This window comes from Radiomyces spectabilis (assembly GCF_025331425.1).
Source record: "Radiomyces spectabilis strain NRRL 2753 chromosome Unknown BYT42scaffold_7, whole genome shotgun sequence".
Classification (NCBI taxonomy): Eukaryota; Fungi; Mucoromycota; class Mucoromycetes; order Mucorales; family Radiomycetaceae; genus Radiomyces; species Radiomyces spectabilis.
The window spans coordinates 940,856-956,207 of record NW_026251932.1 but is presented as its reverse complement, the minus strand read 5'-3'; the positions used below and the strand labels follow the sequence as shown (position 1 = coordinate 956,207).

Below are 15,352 nucleotides of genomic sequence, written 5' to 3'. Positions count from 1 at the left end.
TTGGTGACCACTTTGTGGTTAAATGATGAATGGCTTTCAAACTTCAGTAGTTCCAATCTTCAAAAAGGTTGTGGTCAGGAGAGATGGTTGCGCGACCTGTGAGTTTTGTGCAAGAAAATTCTGATCGGACTTTGAGTCTGACCTGCATTATCGTTTCAGACCACTTGGTCTCCTGCAGGCGCTTCTTTCTTTGTTTTACTTCTCCTTTGTCTTTTTTGTTTATTTTTTTTTCCCTCCTTTGATGGAAATAATAGTGCTTAGCAGTGTTTCCTTTGTATGATTACACTTGCTGTGTGGTTTATCTTACCGTTTGACGTTCTTTGGTCCTGGTATTTTTCGGCATAATTTTGTGGTCTACCGACTCTATGGCCTGCAAGACCACATTTCGTGCAAATGGTAACTATAGATAGGGTAAATCAGCTCCTGCTCTTTTACTGTTGCGTATTTCTGTACCGTATTGCTCTTTGTCGCCTACTGTAACATATCCGCTTGAACAGCAGTAGCTTTCAGCAATGTATTGTGCTTTTCTTGCCAGTCATGCAAAGTTTTTCATTGACGGTTGCCAAAAGGGAACTTCCTTTGTGATTTTGGACATCGAAAATTTTTGAGACTTGGGTACTGCGCCTCTGGCCTGATACTCCGATTGATAACCAGGTGTTTTGAGGTCTTACAATGAACAACACAATGCGCCTTTATGCGACACAAGTACGCAAAATGTAACGCCAACTCTTATGACTATTTAAACCCTTTTTCTCAATAACTCAAAATAAGGAAGCAATTGCCTATTTCATTTTGAATTGTCACCTGTTTTCCTTCGAACCTTATCATGTTCAAGCCAAAACGATCAACATTGCTCCCTCCAACAATACCATCCGCCAACGGCAAAATAAGCATTCAAAATTTTGTATCTTTGCTGCCTCAGGAAATAGTAGGCATTATCTTTTCGCATTTGCCCTTCGATGAATTGCTCCGTCATTGCCCTGAGGTATCCAAAACCTGGCACAATTTTATTATGAACTGGGGCCCGTTGTGGAAAGAACCCCACTACCTTACAAATCCTCCTCCCCACTATTTCAGGTACATGCTTTCCGCAAATTTACGATGCCTTTCTGTTTTCCGCGTGGGTGGCTATCTCAATGAGGAGAAGATGGTTAAACTCCTCCAAATGCTTGTCGACAAGAAATGCGAAAATATCCGGAAACTGGGCAAGTAAAAATAAAAAAAAATAAAAAAAAATACTTGATTAGCCAACAAGTGACAGAAAAGAAATTTAAAAAGTTGACCGTATGTATTTCACAGAGCTATACTATTGTCGATTCCCATCTTCTGTCTTCCTTCGAACGCTCGGTTATATTGGCAACCAGATGACGCACTTGCGGTTGGATGAATGCGAGATAGACCTGGAAACCATGTCCCAAGTGATCCAATACACCCAAAATACCTTAATAGAGTTATCGATTCTCAATGGCGAATCCAGCAATTCATGGACTCAACCTTGGATACTCCCTTCGACATTCCCATCGAAACTCAAACTTCGCTCAATATCTCTAACTATGCCACGCTTGCACCGTCCCATTGCTGCAACAATTTACGGATTATTGATCGCCGCATGTCCCGATCTTCGACATATTTATTTATTCCATCGCGACAATGACGCCTCAGGTCTCTTTCGAATACTCAGAGCACATTGCCCGCTTTTAGAAAGCATTTGCGTCGATGCGACCCTCTTTATGGACGAAGTTAACCCATTTTACGACAACCCTCAAATGCAAAAGGAAACAACGCGAGGGAGATTACGTGAGTTTGCGATAAAATGCTTGAAGGAAACGCCGGATGAATATATCGAAGCTGCACTTGATAATCAACAAGAAACACTACGAATCCTCAGATTGGAAGAATTGCCGGAACCCTGTAGAATTCCCAGTTTTGTGAGCCAACATGCATGGCCCCAATTACGAGAAGTATCGCTGAAAGATTCTCCGGAATTTGAGGAAGACCATCTGTGTGCCTTTTTCGAAAAAGCCCCCTTGCTAGAAGTCATTAATCTGTCACGTGTAGGACGTACGACTGATCGCGTACTGGAAGTGATGAGCAAATTGAAGCATTTGGAGGGGGTCGATGTTTCACATACCTCGGTCACAGGCGTTGGCGTGCGTATGCTGCTGGAACAATGCCGGACATTGATATGGTTGGGAGTGAATGGTTGCTATTCGATAGAACCCGACGTCATTCGATACGCCCAAGATCTTCTCGGGCAATGCCAAGTATACGATTCTGATTATGATTTATATTAGAAAGGGCCACATCGAGATCTTCACAATCCCCAATTATATTGTACTAGTGTTTATATGGAACTGCCTTGGACTTAACATTTTACAGTAAATAAAAATCGTAACGAGCTTTTACTACAATGGGGATGTCCGTGGAAACAGAATGCACTCAAATTGATTTATTTGTCATGAGATTGCCGTGAATAGCTGCTTCTCTTGTGCGAGGTTCTCAAACGGTCGATACATTTTGCAATAAAGCACCGAATACTGTGTTCTAGTAAACTTCACAAATCAGTCTGCCCATTACTTATCTCAACCTTATTAAAATGTTTGCCTCTGAGTTGCCATCTTTGGATATATTCCACCGTCACATTTGTTTGCCGACAAAAGACCGCTGATGATTGGGTAGTTTCAAACTCAATGAACGTTGATTGGATAAAACTGTTGTAATCACATGATTTACGATAAGATCTGAGCGGATGTTGAATTATGGCTCATGATTTGTGCTTCCTTTTGTGAATAGATAGACCGTGATACATACACGGATGCAAGAGATCGTGTTGCTTTGCATTATCCAGGCCTGTTCCTTTCTTCTTTCTTATTCTTCCTCTGTAAAACTATTTCAATGTCATCTTCAAACGTTTATTGTGCTTCTTGCAGTTTGCCAGGACATGCTCGCTCCACCAACCGCAACTGCCCCAACAACCCCCGACGTGCCCAACAAAGTAGAATTACTACAACCCGAGGACCAAGCGAAGTCCGTTGCAGAGCTTGCCAACAACTGGGTCACCAACGTTCCAACCATTTCGCTTGCCCGTTGAATCCATCAAGATTGGCTATGAGGGTGGCTGGAGAAAGTGACACTACGGAACGTATTCGTACTTTACCTGCGCCCGTTGCCCAAGCAGATTTCGACCATCATGCTAATACGCTGTCAAGTGAACAATCAGGAACGGTCAACAGTGGCCGAAATAACGAGTGGGAACTTCGAGAGAGACATACCTTGGGACGCATGAATGTTGTCTGCAATTTCTGTCAGGCACACATGTTGGCCAAAGAAAGCTCATCTGAATCGAACTCCAATCCGCAGTTCCAACTCTGCTGTGGCCAAGGTTCCGCTGTGCTTCCACCTTTGGAGCCTACACCTCCAACCATCGCCCGTCTCCTTCGTAGCGACAATGAAGAAGGGCGAGATTTCCGTGAGCAGATCCGCGCCTATAATATGAATTTGAGTTTTACTTCGGTAGGCGCCCCAATAGATGAATCCGTGGCCAACAATCCCAACGGAGCCTACTGCTACCGTATCCAAGGTGGCACTTACCACCAGATCGGTGGTCTACTACCACCAACCGAGAGTCATACCCCTGCGTTTGCCCAAATGTACATTTATGATTCCAACACACAACTTAGACACCGGCATGCTGTGGCACCCTATCTGCAGAATGCCACCCTTCTCATTCTACAAGATCTGCTTACCGAAGTCAACCCGTTCGTGCCGTTGCTGCAGTCGATGGCCCAGGTCTTGCGTGAATCTGAGGAAGCCGTAGATGTGAGGCTACTCATAAGTGCGGAAAACACGCCTGATGTTCGTCGTTACAATGCACCCACAGCTAGCGAAGTTGGAGTGATCCTGGTAGACAGTACGATCACACCAAACAGTAGCCGCGATATTGTGCTCCGATCGAGAAGCTATGGGCTTCAACGCATCAGTGAAATGCACCAGTACTACGACGCGCTCCACTATGTCCTCATGTTCCCGCATGGTGATCTCGGGTGGAACATCCACTCACGCCCGCCAAGCGGTCGAAGCATTACCGTCATGCAATGGTATAGCTACCGTCTGATGATGCGCGATAACAGCCACGATTTGCACCTGTACGGCCGATTGTTCCAGCAATATATAGTGGATATGTATGCAAAAATGGAACAGAACCGACTCAGGTATTTGCGGCTAAACCAGGCAAACCTGCGCACGGAACTGTACCGAGGTATCGTAGATGCGGTAGAACTCGGCGACAATGACCTCCAAAACGTCGGGCAAAGGGTCATTCTCCCATCCACCTTTATTGGCAGCCCGAGACACATGCGCCAACTTTACCATGATGCGATGAATATCGTACGTCGATGCGGGCAGCCGGATCTCTTTATTACTTTCACTTGCAATCCTCAGTGGTTGGAAATTCAGGACGAGTTGGCTCCACTCCAGACAGCTGTTGATCGGCCCGACCTTTGCGCTCGAGTTTTTAACATGAAGCGTAAAGCTCTCATGGAAGATTTGACCAAGAAGCATGTTTTGGGTAGGGTAGTTGCCCATGTCCATACTGTGGAATTTCAAAAACGAGGATTACCGCACCTCCATCTGCTTTTGGTGTTACATCCGGACGACAAGCCACGAACGCTCGATGATTACGATAATATCGTGTCAGCTGAATTGCCGGACAGAGAGAGATATCCAGATCTCTATGATACCATTAGCAAGTGTATGATGCACGGTCCGTGTGGAATAATGCATCCGAGGTCTCCGTGCATGGAAAACGGCTCCTGTAAGAAGCGTTACCCGCGCTCCTTCAACGAAGCTACCGTCGAAGATCACAGGGGTTACCCTTTGTACCGTCGTCGCAACCAAGACTCATCTTTCAACCATGCCTCGGTCCCCATCTTGCAACGACAACGATTATCAGCGCTCTACAAGTCATGGTTGCCCAAATTTCTCTCCACGAAACACTTCCACGAATAATAGGCGAAACAGTCAGCACCAAGATGTCGTTTGCGCCAGTTGTGGTCAAACAGAGCATCGTCGCCGTTCACATAAAATGTAAGTGGAGCTCTTTTTTGAAGAAAGGTGATTGACGATACGACGATCTGGTGTTTTGTAGCATCATTTAATTTGGGTTATCTGTCAGTTATACTGTATATGCCCTTTCATTCTCTTCAGTAATCGAATGATACATGGAGCAGATATGCTTCGATCTGTGTAGCTCATCATTCATGCATCAGTGAGGTGACTATTGTTTCATCCATGGAAAATCACATATTTTTGTCCGAATTTTTTCTTCTTCTTTAGTTTTGCATCTCTTCTGTTTGCCTGGAAATCCCTCACTATCATTGCATCCATCATCCATCATCCAGACTATGGCGTGTATCTGATCCGGTCGATTCGATTATTATGAAAAAAGGTACCTTTTGTGTGATACGACTATCCGTTTTTCGACAAGAAAAAATTTACCTGTCCTTTTTCTCTATTCTGTCTTTAGCTTTTGGTTTTCTCTCCGGTTTTCTTTTGCCTGGCAAGCCATTCAAGCCATCCATCCCTCCAAAACCTTTCTACTTTGTTCGGGCACCAGATTGTGGCCAATCCGGTTTTTGTCGTCAAAGGCATCGTCGGTGGTGTGACTCTCTTTTTCATCAGGAAACGCTGACGCGTCCTCCCCAGGTTCCTCTCATATGGATTGCTGCCCGTGGTATCGCCTTCGATATTTCTTCCCGACCATTTTATTTTGTAGTTGTAGTATGTATTTTGTATTTTAGTGAATAGTCTTCTTGCAGTCTTTTCCTCCTTTTTTTTCCCACAGGGTTTTTAGGGGGTTTTTACAGACGCACCTATTGTATTTACTTTTTTTTTTTTATATTTGTATCCTTTCTTTATTTCGGTCGGGAAGCCCTCGGTATCTGCTGCATCAAACATCAAAGGTAAAATATCTCAACGAAATTTGAATCAACCAAAGAGCTTACTAACTCATTTTTTTTAAATACCCAACATTCCCATACATCTTTGTAGATCTATCATAACCTTGGGCGGGACAGAACGGAGGGGGTCAATAAGTGCTGCTTTGTTCATTAAAAGTGTTTCATGGTATGCCAGAGTATTGACATTAATATACCAAAGTTCCATCAAGAGTCTCGCCCAGGTTATGCCGTATTGCGTTAGGCTTTTTGTCTGACGAATGTCGCTCAATGTAGGAGTGCGGCATCCAGTAGCAGGTGGCATCCATTGCACAGCGGGTGTACGGCTTGTTAGAGTCTCCTATTAACACAGCGCCTTGGGAGAAGCTTTGTGATTTCTTAGGGTACCACATAACTTTTCCGGGCCTTCTCGTGGCCGTTTAAATAAACCTCATCATCGCAGGCATCTGCCAATAGGTAGGGATTTAGATTTTGTCCTTATCTTGTTTTCACGCACCCCAAGTTATAGTATAATAGTGTAATGATGTATTTTATTTTATAGTGTGTATAAAGTTTCTATTCGCTTTCAAAGCTGCAAGTTGTGCCGTAGGTTGTACCTCGAATGACAGCTGCAAAGAAAAAAAACATCAGTAAAGCCAGTCCACCTGGCAGTTTTTATTTAGGATTTTTTTTTCTTACCTTCCACTCGAAGTTCGACCTCGCCGAAATACATTTTGATGGTTAAATCAATTTTTTCGCCTTGAGCGACTCCGGTCAACGATGGCATGGGGATCGTGAAATTCGCGACTTTACGCACACCGGGACTCGTGGTATATCTTGGTTGTTCTTCGGTATCGGCAGCATACAACGTACAAGTCGTGTGATGAGGATAATAAGCAAAGAAATCTTTGGATACGCAATTGTCAATATCTAACCCAAACAAAGAAAAATCATGTTCAATGTCAGTCCAAACCCAATATCATTAATGATCTCTGCAAGGATTACCCAAAGCTTCTCCTCGTCGAACGTAGACTGAGAATCGGTTGTCGCATCGTACGCTTCCGTCGGCACGGATGAGTTTATAGCTTGGCGGATCGACGCCTTCTTCGAATGAAGTGGTGGTATCGATACCGTACCAGGATCGTGGAATACGCGTAGTGACCACGCGCGGATTCAATCCAAAGTAAACCGCACCTCGAACCACCGCCAACTCACAACGTGGTGGCACAGCGACAAAGCCAACCCGTGTTGCAAATTCTTCTTGCACTCGTTCAAACAGGTAGTTGGACGATCCGAATCCACCCACCAAGAAAATCGCTTGCATGGTCCCTGCCTTGAGCAACTGATCTTCAATCAATGCCAGCACTTCCTTGATCACCGGTTCAAACACTTCTTGCTTCAGTTCCGCCGCCGTCAAGCACAGGGTGCCGTCTTCCAAACCGATGGCCGGATTGTCGAGTGACCCCAGATTCATCGATGCAGGCAGAGAAATGAATTGCTCTTCGACACCGTCAAATTGAGGTTTGATCAGATCAATAAAGGTATCCATCATGGTCTCGAAAGCCGAAGCGGGAATCGATGACAGGTACTCCTTGAACTTCTTTTTTAACAGTTTTCGCATCCGACGGTCCAAAAACACCGAGCCACACGATTGTCCGTGTCCCTTGGTGCACTCACGTAACTTGCGTCCACTGCGTTCATCAATTTCAAAGACAATCAAATCCACCGTACCACCTAATCGCATGATCCCATTACTGTTAACATTGCTCTTTGCAACCCCTGGGAAGCCCTCCATTCCATTTTCAGCGTACCTCCTGCGTCACAGATCATGAAACGGTCGCCGTGACGAAGATTAAACTGTTCGCACTTCTTTTCACAGTATAATGCGGCGGCTTCAGGTTCGGAAGTGAGCATTAAACGATCGCGGTGATCGGTTTCTGTTATCAAGCCAGCTTTGATAGCAGCCTCACGCATCGTACTCTTTGCTCGATCGGACCACATGGCAGGAATGGTTAAACACTACACGTGAAGGGTCGTCAACACGACGGACACCGGATTTTATGGACCCTTATACGAAACCTACATATCGGAATTGGTGTTGTCCGTAGTTTCGTGCGAATCCCTTTTTCAGTTCATTCACGACATGCTCGTGCAGCGCTCGTAGATAATCTGCAATGGCGTCGACAATGGTGAGGCCATTGGGGAGAGGAGGAAGGTCTTTGGCGATATTTTCATCGAGGTATAATTTGTACTGTTTCAGTAACACGGAATTCCGTGCGGATGGTCGTTGCATTTCTAACCGGGCAGCATTTCCCCATTGGGTCAACTGATTCGAGTTGTTTTGATAAAAGTTGAGCGTAGGTGTCTAAACAATGAGTCGCAGTTGAGTATTGCTTCCTCTCTATGTATCATTGGTGTCATTGTTTTTGGCTTTTTACCTTTGGGTAGACGTTATTATTTTGTTTAGGCCTATTAAAATATTTAATTGGTCAACCTAGAATTCTTCACTGGATATTTGCGGTGAAGAATCTTTACCATCGTACGATATCCACAACTTCGTCGTTTTGCACAAAAGCATAAGAACAGCCTGAAAAGGTGGTGCCTGAAAATTCAAAAAAACAAGTCATCAGAAGTCGGAAAACGGAACAAGATCAGCCATGAAGTGTACCGAAATCGATGCCGACTACGACAGGATAGTCACTTGGATTGAAATGCTGCGACTGTGACATGTGCAAAGATGGAGTCGTATTTTGTGATCTCTCTGTCAACGGGATGGCACTTTTTACCGTCAAGCGAAACCCCAGACGAATGCGCCTATTGAAAAAAAATAGTTCGGGCACTCGAGGGTTTTTTCCTCTTCCGCCTGTGATGCGACTCAGCCGGCCAACCACGGCCGTGCACCAATCCACACTAAAGCGGGTGGCCGGAGCATCGGTGTTTTGGGCCTACATGAGATGTTTCTTTGTTCTATTTATGGAAGGGACAAAAAATAGCGCACTAATTCTTTTGTGCTGCAGTGACAATTGGGGAATTATAAATCAATTGCTGCCACAAGCCGCTTCTGCCAACCTAATTGAAGGGGAAACAGATATGAAGAATATATGAAAATTAGATGTAATGCTGTGGCAAGTGGGTCCTTGAATCGGTGGCTCGACACCTTTGCCTCAGATCTTGTGTAACGTCATCTTCCAACTGATGTAGACGCATTGCCACCAAACAAACGTCCCGTGACTATTATGATATTCCGTGAGTTACAAAAGAGTTTTGCCAATTGGAACCATGTCAGGAACAAATCATGCACAGCAATAGCCGCGTGTTTTTGTGAAACCTGGGAATTCCTTGGCACCAAAAGAATGGAACAAGCTGACTGAATCGATGCCGGAAAGAATGGGGGCCGAGGGCGGCAGGAATCGCTGGGTGCGCAACTTCCAAACTAAGTGCCAAATCAAAGCAGACAACTGTAGACATGTTACCAAGTAACAAAGATAAGCGAGCGACCACTGGTCAGTGCCTTCGAATACATCTTTGAGTTAATGTATTTTCAGTCAACAAGTCACTTTTTTCCCCTTCATTGATTTGTTAAATTAACCAATAGTGATAACAAAAGAAGATGTATTCTCATGAGAATGAATAGTTTGTGAAGTTTATAAATTAGGGGCACTGTATAATCAAAAGCCGTCTCTCAATCCGGGTGTGTAGAGCCTGCTATACAGGTGGTTCGAAATTAGCGATTAGTTGGAAAACGTACTGATATTCAGGCTTGAAAGGATGAGCCATGCAACCATGAATGACAGGCGCAAAAGCGCTATTGGTGAACTGCAAACATCGCATGTGGACGCCAGCAAGGACTTGCACCAATTGTCCCTGGCAACATAAAGAGTAGCGTACAAAAAGTGAGTCTCAAACATGCCACAATAGTACAACATAGTTTTTTTGCGCAAAACAAAAAAAAAAAAGCTTACCGTTTCCACGTGCCGTACTTCAATGAACCGAGAATCAAATGCAATAACATAAGGATAATAGAATGCAATGCTGTGAGGTGTGCCTTCCCAAGCAATCCTATAATGAATGGATTAAGCGATTGGAACAGGGGCTTCGGAAATATCATTCAATCCCAGGACAGAAGCGTTACCATAAATAGGCATCACGAATAAATGAACCATGACTGTCGACGAGAAAAGCAAAATCATTGTAACAAAGCAGGTAATGTTCTTTACACCGGAACATGGCCAGCGGTTTAAGCTCGTCACCTCGTTGTTGCACGAATCCGTAGTCAGGATTATTCAAATCAGGGATATTTCGGTTCAAATGGAGCTGCTCCAGATCAATAATTTCAAATCCTCGCGTACAAACAACCACCACGCGCGCTTTCAAGAAATGAATGGCTGACGAGTCGGCTCCAATATAAAATTCCTAAAAGAAACGTTCATTCGTCAACACACAAGCAACCTACAAAGAAAGGATGACCATTTTTATATATTACCTTGTACACCTTGAACCATGATGGTGCTTTATGGAAAAAGCTAGATTTGGAGGTCATAAATTTGGCATTTTTCGGATCGCGCAAATCGCCGCAAATGGGCTCAAAGGCTTTGAAATGGCTGTCCATGCCTCGTTTCTTCATCGCAATGACCAATGTCCGGTTATTGCATATACCGGCATTAAAGTAAGACACATGTTGAGCAATTTTCTGACTTGGTCGCTCATCGGTTTTCTTGGAAAGAGTGGGGTCCAACGGGTCCAAGGCATACGCGTACAGCGATTTATCTACAAAAATACCAAAGCTCCATAAGTTTATCATGACTTGGTCGTCTGCAAATCAGAATCATGGGATGGCTTTACCTGCAAGAATGATAAGGATGCGATGTTCTTCCAGTACAGCGAGCTGTTGAACGTCTTGCAACGATAACACTTGATGGATACTATTGGTGTCGCCTTCAATGCCCATCCAAATACCAGCAAGCGTACCTATGGCAATCATTCGAATCCCCCTCGTGCTCACTACACATCCACATAAAAGTCAGTCAACAGAAAAAGAAAGATGAGTATCGACTGTCAATACAGGGATCGTATAAGATTGACGGATGAAATTCACGTACCAAACGGCACCGAGCAAGTGATTTTGCCGTGATTGAATGAAGCGCCGTGGGCTGTGGCGCCGGTGAAGGTGGTGTCACTGAGGGATCGGATTTCAAAGACTTGGCGATCGGGTTGAAGTCGTTCCATGGCCGCTTTGGCCTGGACGATTTGCTCTTTCCAAGCCAATCGCGCTTCAGCATTTTCGGCGTGAAGTAAATGATCGGCGCCGTGACGACCCAAATGATGGATCAATAGAGGATAATGAGTGCCAAACGGGGAGGAACCGACCGTGGTGCCTGTATGAGAGGCAAATGTCGACGTATAGGTACTACTCATGGCACGCAAACCCAACGAAAATCCTTCCGTGGCTTCCTGAACGTGCAGCAGTTCCAACGGAATCGGTCGTTTCGTGATGTGATACTCTTCCTCACCCGCACTGTTCTTGCGCAACTTTGTCAGTACAAGCATGTGGTCAAACAAAAAGACGTGAAGTTCGACGGTTTCAACCACCATATGCGATCGACGCGTTAAAATGCCTTCATGCAATAACTTGCGTCCTGTAGCTAACAAACGAAGATCATGCATTTCATTGGGCTTGTAAACAATGCGATCGTTGATCATACAGATGCGCAACGTGTTTTTCGTCTCAGCCGTCCGCTCGTCCATTTCGCTCGCTACGGATTTCAGCATGTCGGCGCATTGGAGGAGCGACTGCTTGTCAGGGTGATCATCGGCGGTCTTCTTCAAGATGGCGCCAATCAACAGCGGATACCGTTGCAAACGTGTGACGGGCAGAATGATAAAGTGGCGGAAGGGGAGTTTTCGACACTCGGCTTGTCGTTGCTTTTCGTGAATAAAGTTTTGGAAAAGAATGTTACGGCCCATCTCTTTCTTGACGGCGTATTCGGCGAGAACGACGTGCGGTCCGTAACGGGTATAAGCGTCTTTAAATTTGGGGAGATGGCGCAGAAAGATGTCACCAATTTTGTCCACAAACCCTGCCGAATTTTGCGATTGACAATAGCTCTGATGGTCGCGTAAATCTCGATACAGTTGGCGATGGATTTGCAGAATCTCCATGTAATTATTGAACACGTTATCGCAAAATGCCTCGCGGTACGATTCTTCGAGACACTGAGCAGTTCGTAACGGCGTCGCATACAACTATGGGAAAACGAATATGTATTGGTGAAATGGAATTCGTGAAAATCACAGCAGGGCATGATTGGGCTTAATGTTTACTTCGTCCAGCAAATTGAGATCGCGCACGTAATCTTCTTCGGTGTAGATAATTTCATGGATCGCTTCCTGTCGTTTGATCTCCACGTCCGGGGTCCGCTGAAGGATTTCACGCGATACCGACGCCGACCATGCCCGCGATACCGACTAGAACAAACAACCGCATGATATTCAACAATCGACCCTTCACACTCATGATGCTCAAAATCAATCAAAAAATATACCGTATCATGGGAAGACGCCATGGATGACGACAAGGAGGTATGGCGTTGCAAATCGGGATGACGTTTCTGCCATTGTGTTTTTCCCTCTTTGTCAGTATAAAAAGTAGACGATCATCTGTCAGACAAGCTTACCGTTGTCTCACTGGATGGAGCGGAGGATCGATTAGGACAACATGGAGCATAACAGCCTCCTTGACCGGGTAAACAAAAATTGGAGTAACACGGGGTGAGTTGGGTAAACACGCCTTGTGGGATGTCGCCTTCCAAGGCTTCTTCTGCCAAATTGTAAACTTCGTGGGGCGAGTCATACAAGGTGTTGTTTCGAACGGATTTCTCGGAATACGATAAAGGGTAAATAAGCGCCGGTGTAGTGTGAATCAACGATCGCGCGATCTTTCGATACGTATTATCTGGTAAACCCGTAGGAAACAGAGATCGAATAATATCCTATACCTCACACTGTCAATCATGGATGGTGTAACACCGTTGCTAAAGTTTCTCACCATGGCTTCCTCTCCACTAAAACTGGTAGGATATTCGGCGGAACAGAAAATTTTTCGCCGCTCCGTCATTGTATACACTTCTTCGATAAATTTTTCTCCCAGCTCGGACATGAGCGTGTAATTTGGAAAGACGATGCAAGGGGAATGGGCATGCGATGCGGCCAATGATTCCGATGTAAAACGAGCGACATGGGTGGCCAGTGGGGAGGTAGGTGTGGAGTATAATTTGGGACTGAGTAAATTATTGGATCGCATAAACGTGGGGCCAGCATATTTTTCTGAAGAGGTTGACATTTGACGGTTCAGAGAACTGGATCTTGTTGTATAAACGACGGTGTGCTCATCCACTGATACTTTGGTGAGTTCTTTTGGTGCATCGTTGGTAATTGTATTGGTGCTGGTGCTAATGGTAGGATGAGGATGAGACGGAAGGGGACGGGGAGCAGAAGGATCTGAGGATGATGGGGACGACGTTTCAGTGGGGTTGGCATAGGACGAGGCAGTGGATAGACTGGATGATTTTGAACCATGCAGCGACGTCGACGATTGGTGGAGTTCCGCGTCGACGGAAGCGAATGAACGATCGGAAGGGGAAGTCGATTCAGGGCGAGGATTTCGTGCTGCGCAATCCAAGGATTCAGGGCACACGGTTTCTTGGCCAGTGGAAGAGCCAGAATCCCGTTTTCCATCAAGTTTACACTCGCCGTAGTATCTAAAAGTGGCTGAATCATGCTTATCTTTTTGATCCATCATACATGGGTACTAAAAAATATCAAGCGGTTGAAGGTTAGACAGACCAGTTTAGGGCGGGCATATTCGCACATCGTGAAAAAGAAGTATCTCATGGTTTGTTCAAATCAAATAGAGTGAATGTAAAATTTGACGTGAAATATACTTACAGTTTCCGTGGATGTTATTGCTTCATAAGTGGTGATGATATTCTTTCCATCTGAAGTTGATTGGGGCGGTAGATCGACAGAGAGTTCATGAATGAAACTATCGAGATCCTGATATAGGGCGTCGAGGGTGGTAGTGGACTGATTTTTAGAAAGAGACGTGTAGTAGTTGGCCATGGTGATTAGTGGTAGGCATGGAAGCCCGGTTCAAGGAATGGGTCAAAGGGTGAAGCCAAAAGAAATTCGGGATGCTGGTGCGTTTCTACAAAATGCACCTCCCGTGTAACCCATGATGTCAGCAAACCCACCGTTAATCGTTCATTTTTTTAGATCCTCGCAAAATAAAATCAAAATATAAAGCAAGTTGAAATCGATATTTATCGATAGTGCATACATGTTGGTATGTATGGTTTTCGTTCTCTTTAATATGCATTTGTAGCTTTTTACGGGAGCTTTTGACATGGCCAAGTTTCCCTCACCAAGAGAAAAATGGAACAGAAGCGCGTTTGTTGGACAGACTACGGCAACGTGGCTGATGGTTCCACAAGGTTGTATTAGACAACCGTCTTGTATTAGACAACCGTCTTGTATTAGACAACCGTCATCTCATTACATGTTTTATCCACTTTCCCCATCAATGGATCCAACACCCAAGAAAAAGTTGTTTTTATCTTATCTGTTACTGAGACACCATAACATCGTACTTTTGAAAAGCGCATTAGTTTCTATCAGGATTGCAGGGGAGCGTGTATGGTGGTTTGGTAAAAAAAAAAAAAATAGACATGTTCGGGGCTAGTTGGCTGGAGCGATAATAATTCCGTCCACGCGAGAATAAATAAAAAAGCCGTGCTTTTTTTAGTTTTTCGTTTATTGCTTTCTAGCCACTTCAAGGTCGCATCCAACTATAATAGTTTAGACTTTTTTCTATAATGACCAGAAACATATTATACGTGCCTCATGGTTCCAAGTACTGAATTGGATTCTGCTGCAGAAAATCCAACCAGAATAAGCATTGGCCCCACCACTTTCGCTCTATTTGTCTGTAAAGATAGCATTTCTAACCTCATTTGAGCAAGTTGAATACATTATTGATTCTTTCCCAGACCGACTATATCTCTAAGACAGCAATGTGGGTCGGTTTTCCTTTTTCCGACACGCGTGCTTTTTCGGTCACGGCGGACCATGTATCGCTTGGCATTCAATGAATCAGCGTTTTTCGAATGACAAAGAATCTCTCGGTGATCAACTCCCGTAGCGGTCAGGGCTATAGAATGAATACAACTATTATTTTTATGAGATATAGACTACGTTTTTATTCACTTGTTTATGGGTGGGAGTGGGATTGACCTATGGGTTCAATTTTTTCAAAGGGTCTATGCATCGGCAAAACACTGTGCAACTCATATCCATTGCGCGCCACACATCTAAAAGCGGTGCGTTATCGTCGAAGCACGAGCGATTGTGTGCCATTAAATGAG

General features: G+C 44.6%; 3 protein-coding genes across 3 annotated transcripts; 1 reads left to right on the top strand and 2 right to left on the bottom strand.

Annotated features, from left to right (window-relative positions):
• The first annotated feature begins 728 nt into the window (after nucleotides 1–728).
• Nucleotides 729–2,542, top strand: BYT42DRAFT_571395 (uncharacterized protein). The gene is made up of 2 exons (XM_051568496.1): nucleotides 729–1,205; nucleotides 1,300–2,542. The coding sequence occupies exons 1-2, from the start codon at nucleotides 827–829 to the stop codon at nucleotides 2,292–2,294; spliced, it is 1,374 nt and encodes a 457-aa protein (XP_051423052.1). The 5' UTR covers nucleotides 729–826; the 3' UTR covers nucleotides 2,295–2,542.
• A 3,929-nt stretch (nucleotides 2,543–6,471) lies between these two features.
• BYT42DRAFT_571382 (uncharacterized protein) lies at nucleotides 6,472–8,831 on the bottom strand. The gene is made up of 8 exons (XM_051568495.1): nucleotides 8,602–8,831; nucleotides 8,469–8,535; nucleotides 8,372–8,402; nucleotides 8,017–8,298; nucleotides 7,745–7,952; nucleotides 6,939–7,667; nucleotides 6,633–6,863; nucleotides 6,472–6,562 (listed from the first exon to the last, which is right to left on the bottom strand). The coding sequence occupies exons 1-8, from the start codon at nucleotides 8,660–8,662 to the stop codon at nucleotides 6,510–6,512; spliced, it is 1,662 nt and encodes a 553-aa protein (XP_051423051.1). The 5' UTR covers nucleotides 8,663–8,831; the 3' UTR covers nucleotides 6,472–6,509.
• Nucleotides 8,832–9,427: 596 nt separating this feature from the next.
• On the bottom strand, nucleotides 9,428–14,165 carry BYT42DRAFT_354464 (CNH domain-containing protein). Its single transcript, XM_051563195.1, has 11 exons — nucleotides 13,878–14,165; nucleotides 12,979–13,740; nucleotides 12,608–12,922; nucleotides 12,476–12,541; nucleotides 12,255–12,398; nucleotides 11,033–12,176; nucleotides 10,776–10,934; nucleotides 10,417–10,700; nucleotides 10,066–10,346; nucleotides 9,896–9,992; nucleotides 9,428–9,797 (listed from the first exon to the last, which is right to left on the bottom strand). The coding sequence occupies exons 1-11, from the start codon at nucleotides 14,049–14,051 to the stop codon at nucleotides 9,639–9,641; spliced, it is 3,585 nt and encodes a 1,194-aa protein (XP_051423050.1). The 5' UTR covers nucleotides 14,052–14,165; the 3' UTR covers nucleotides 9,428–9,638.
• Nucleotides 14,166–15,352: the final 1,187 nt, after the last annotated feature.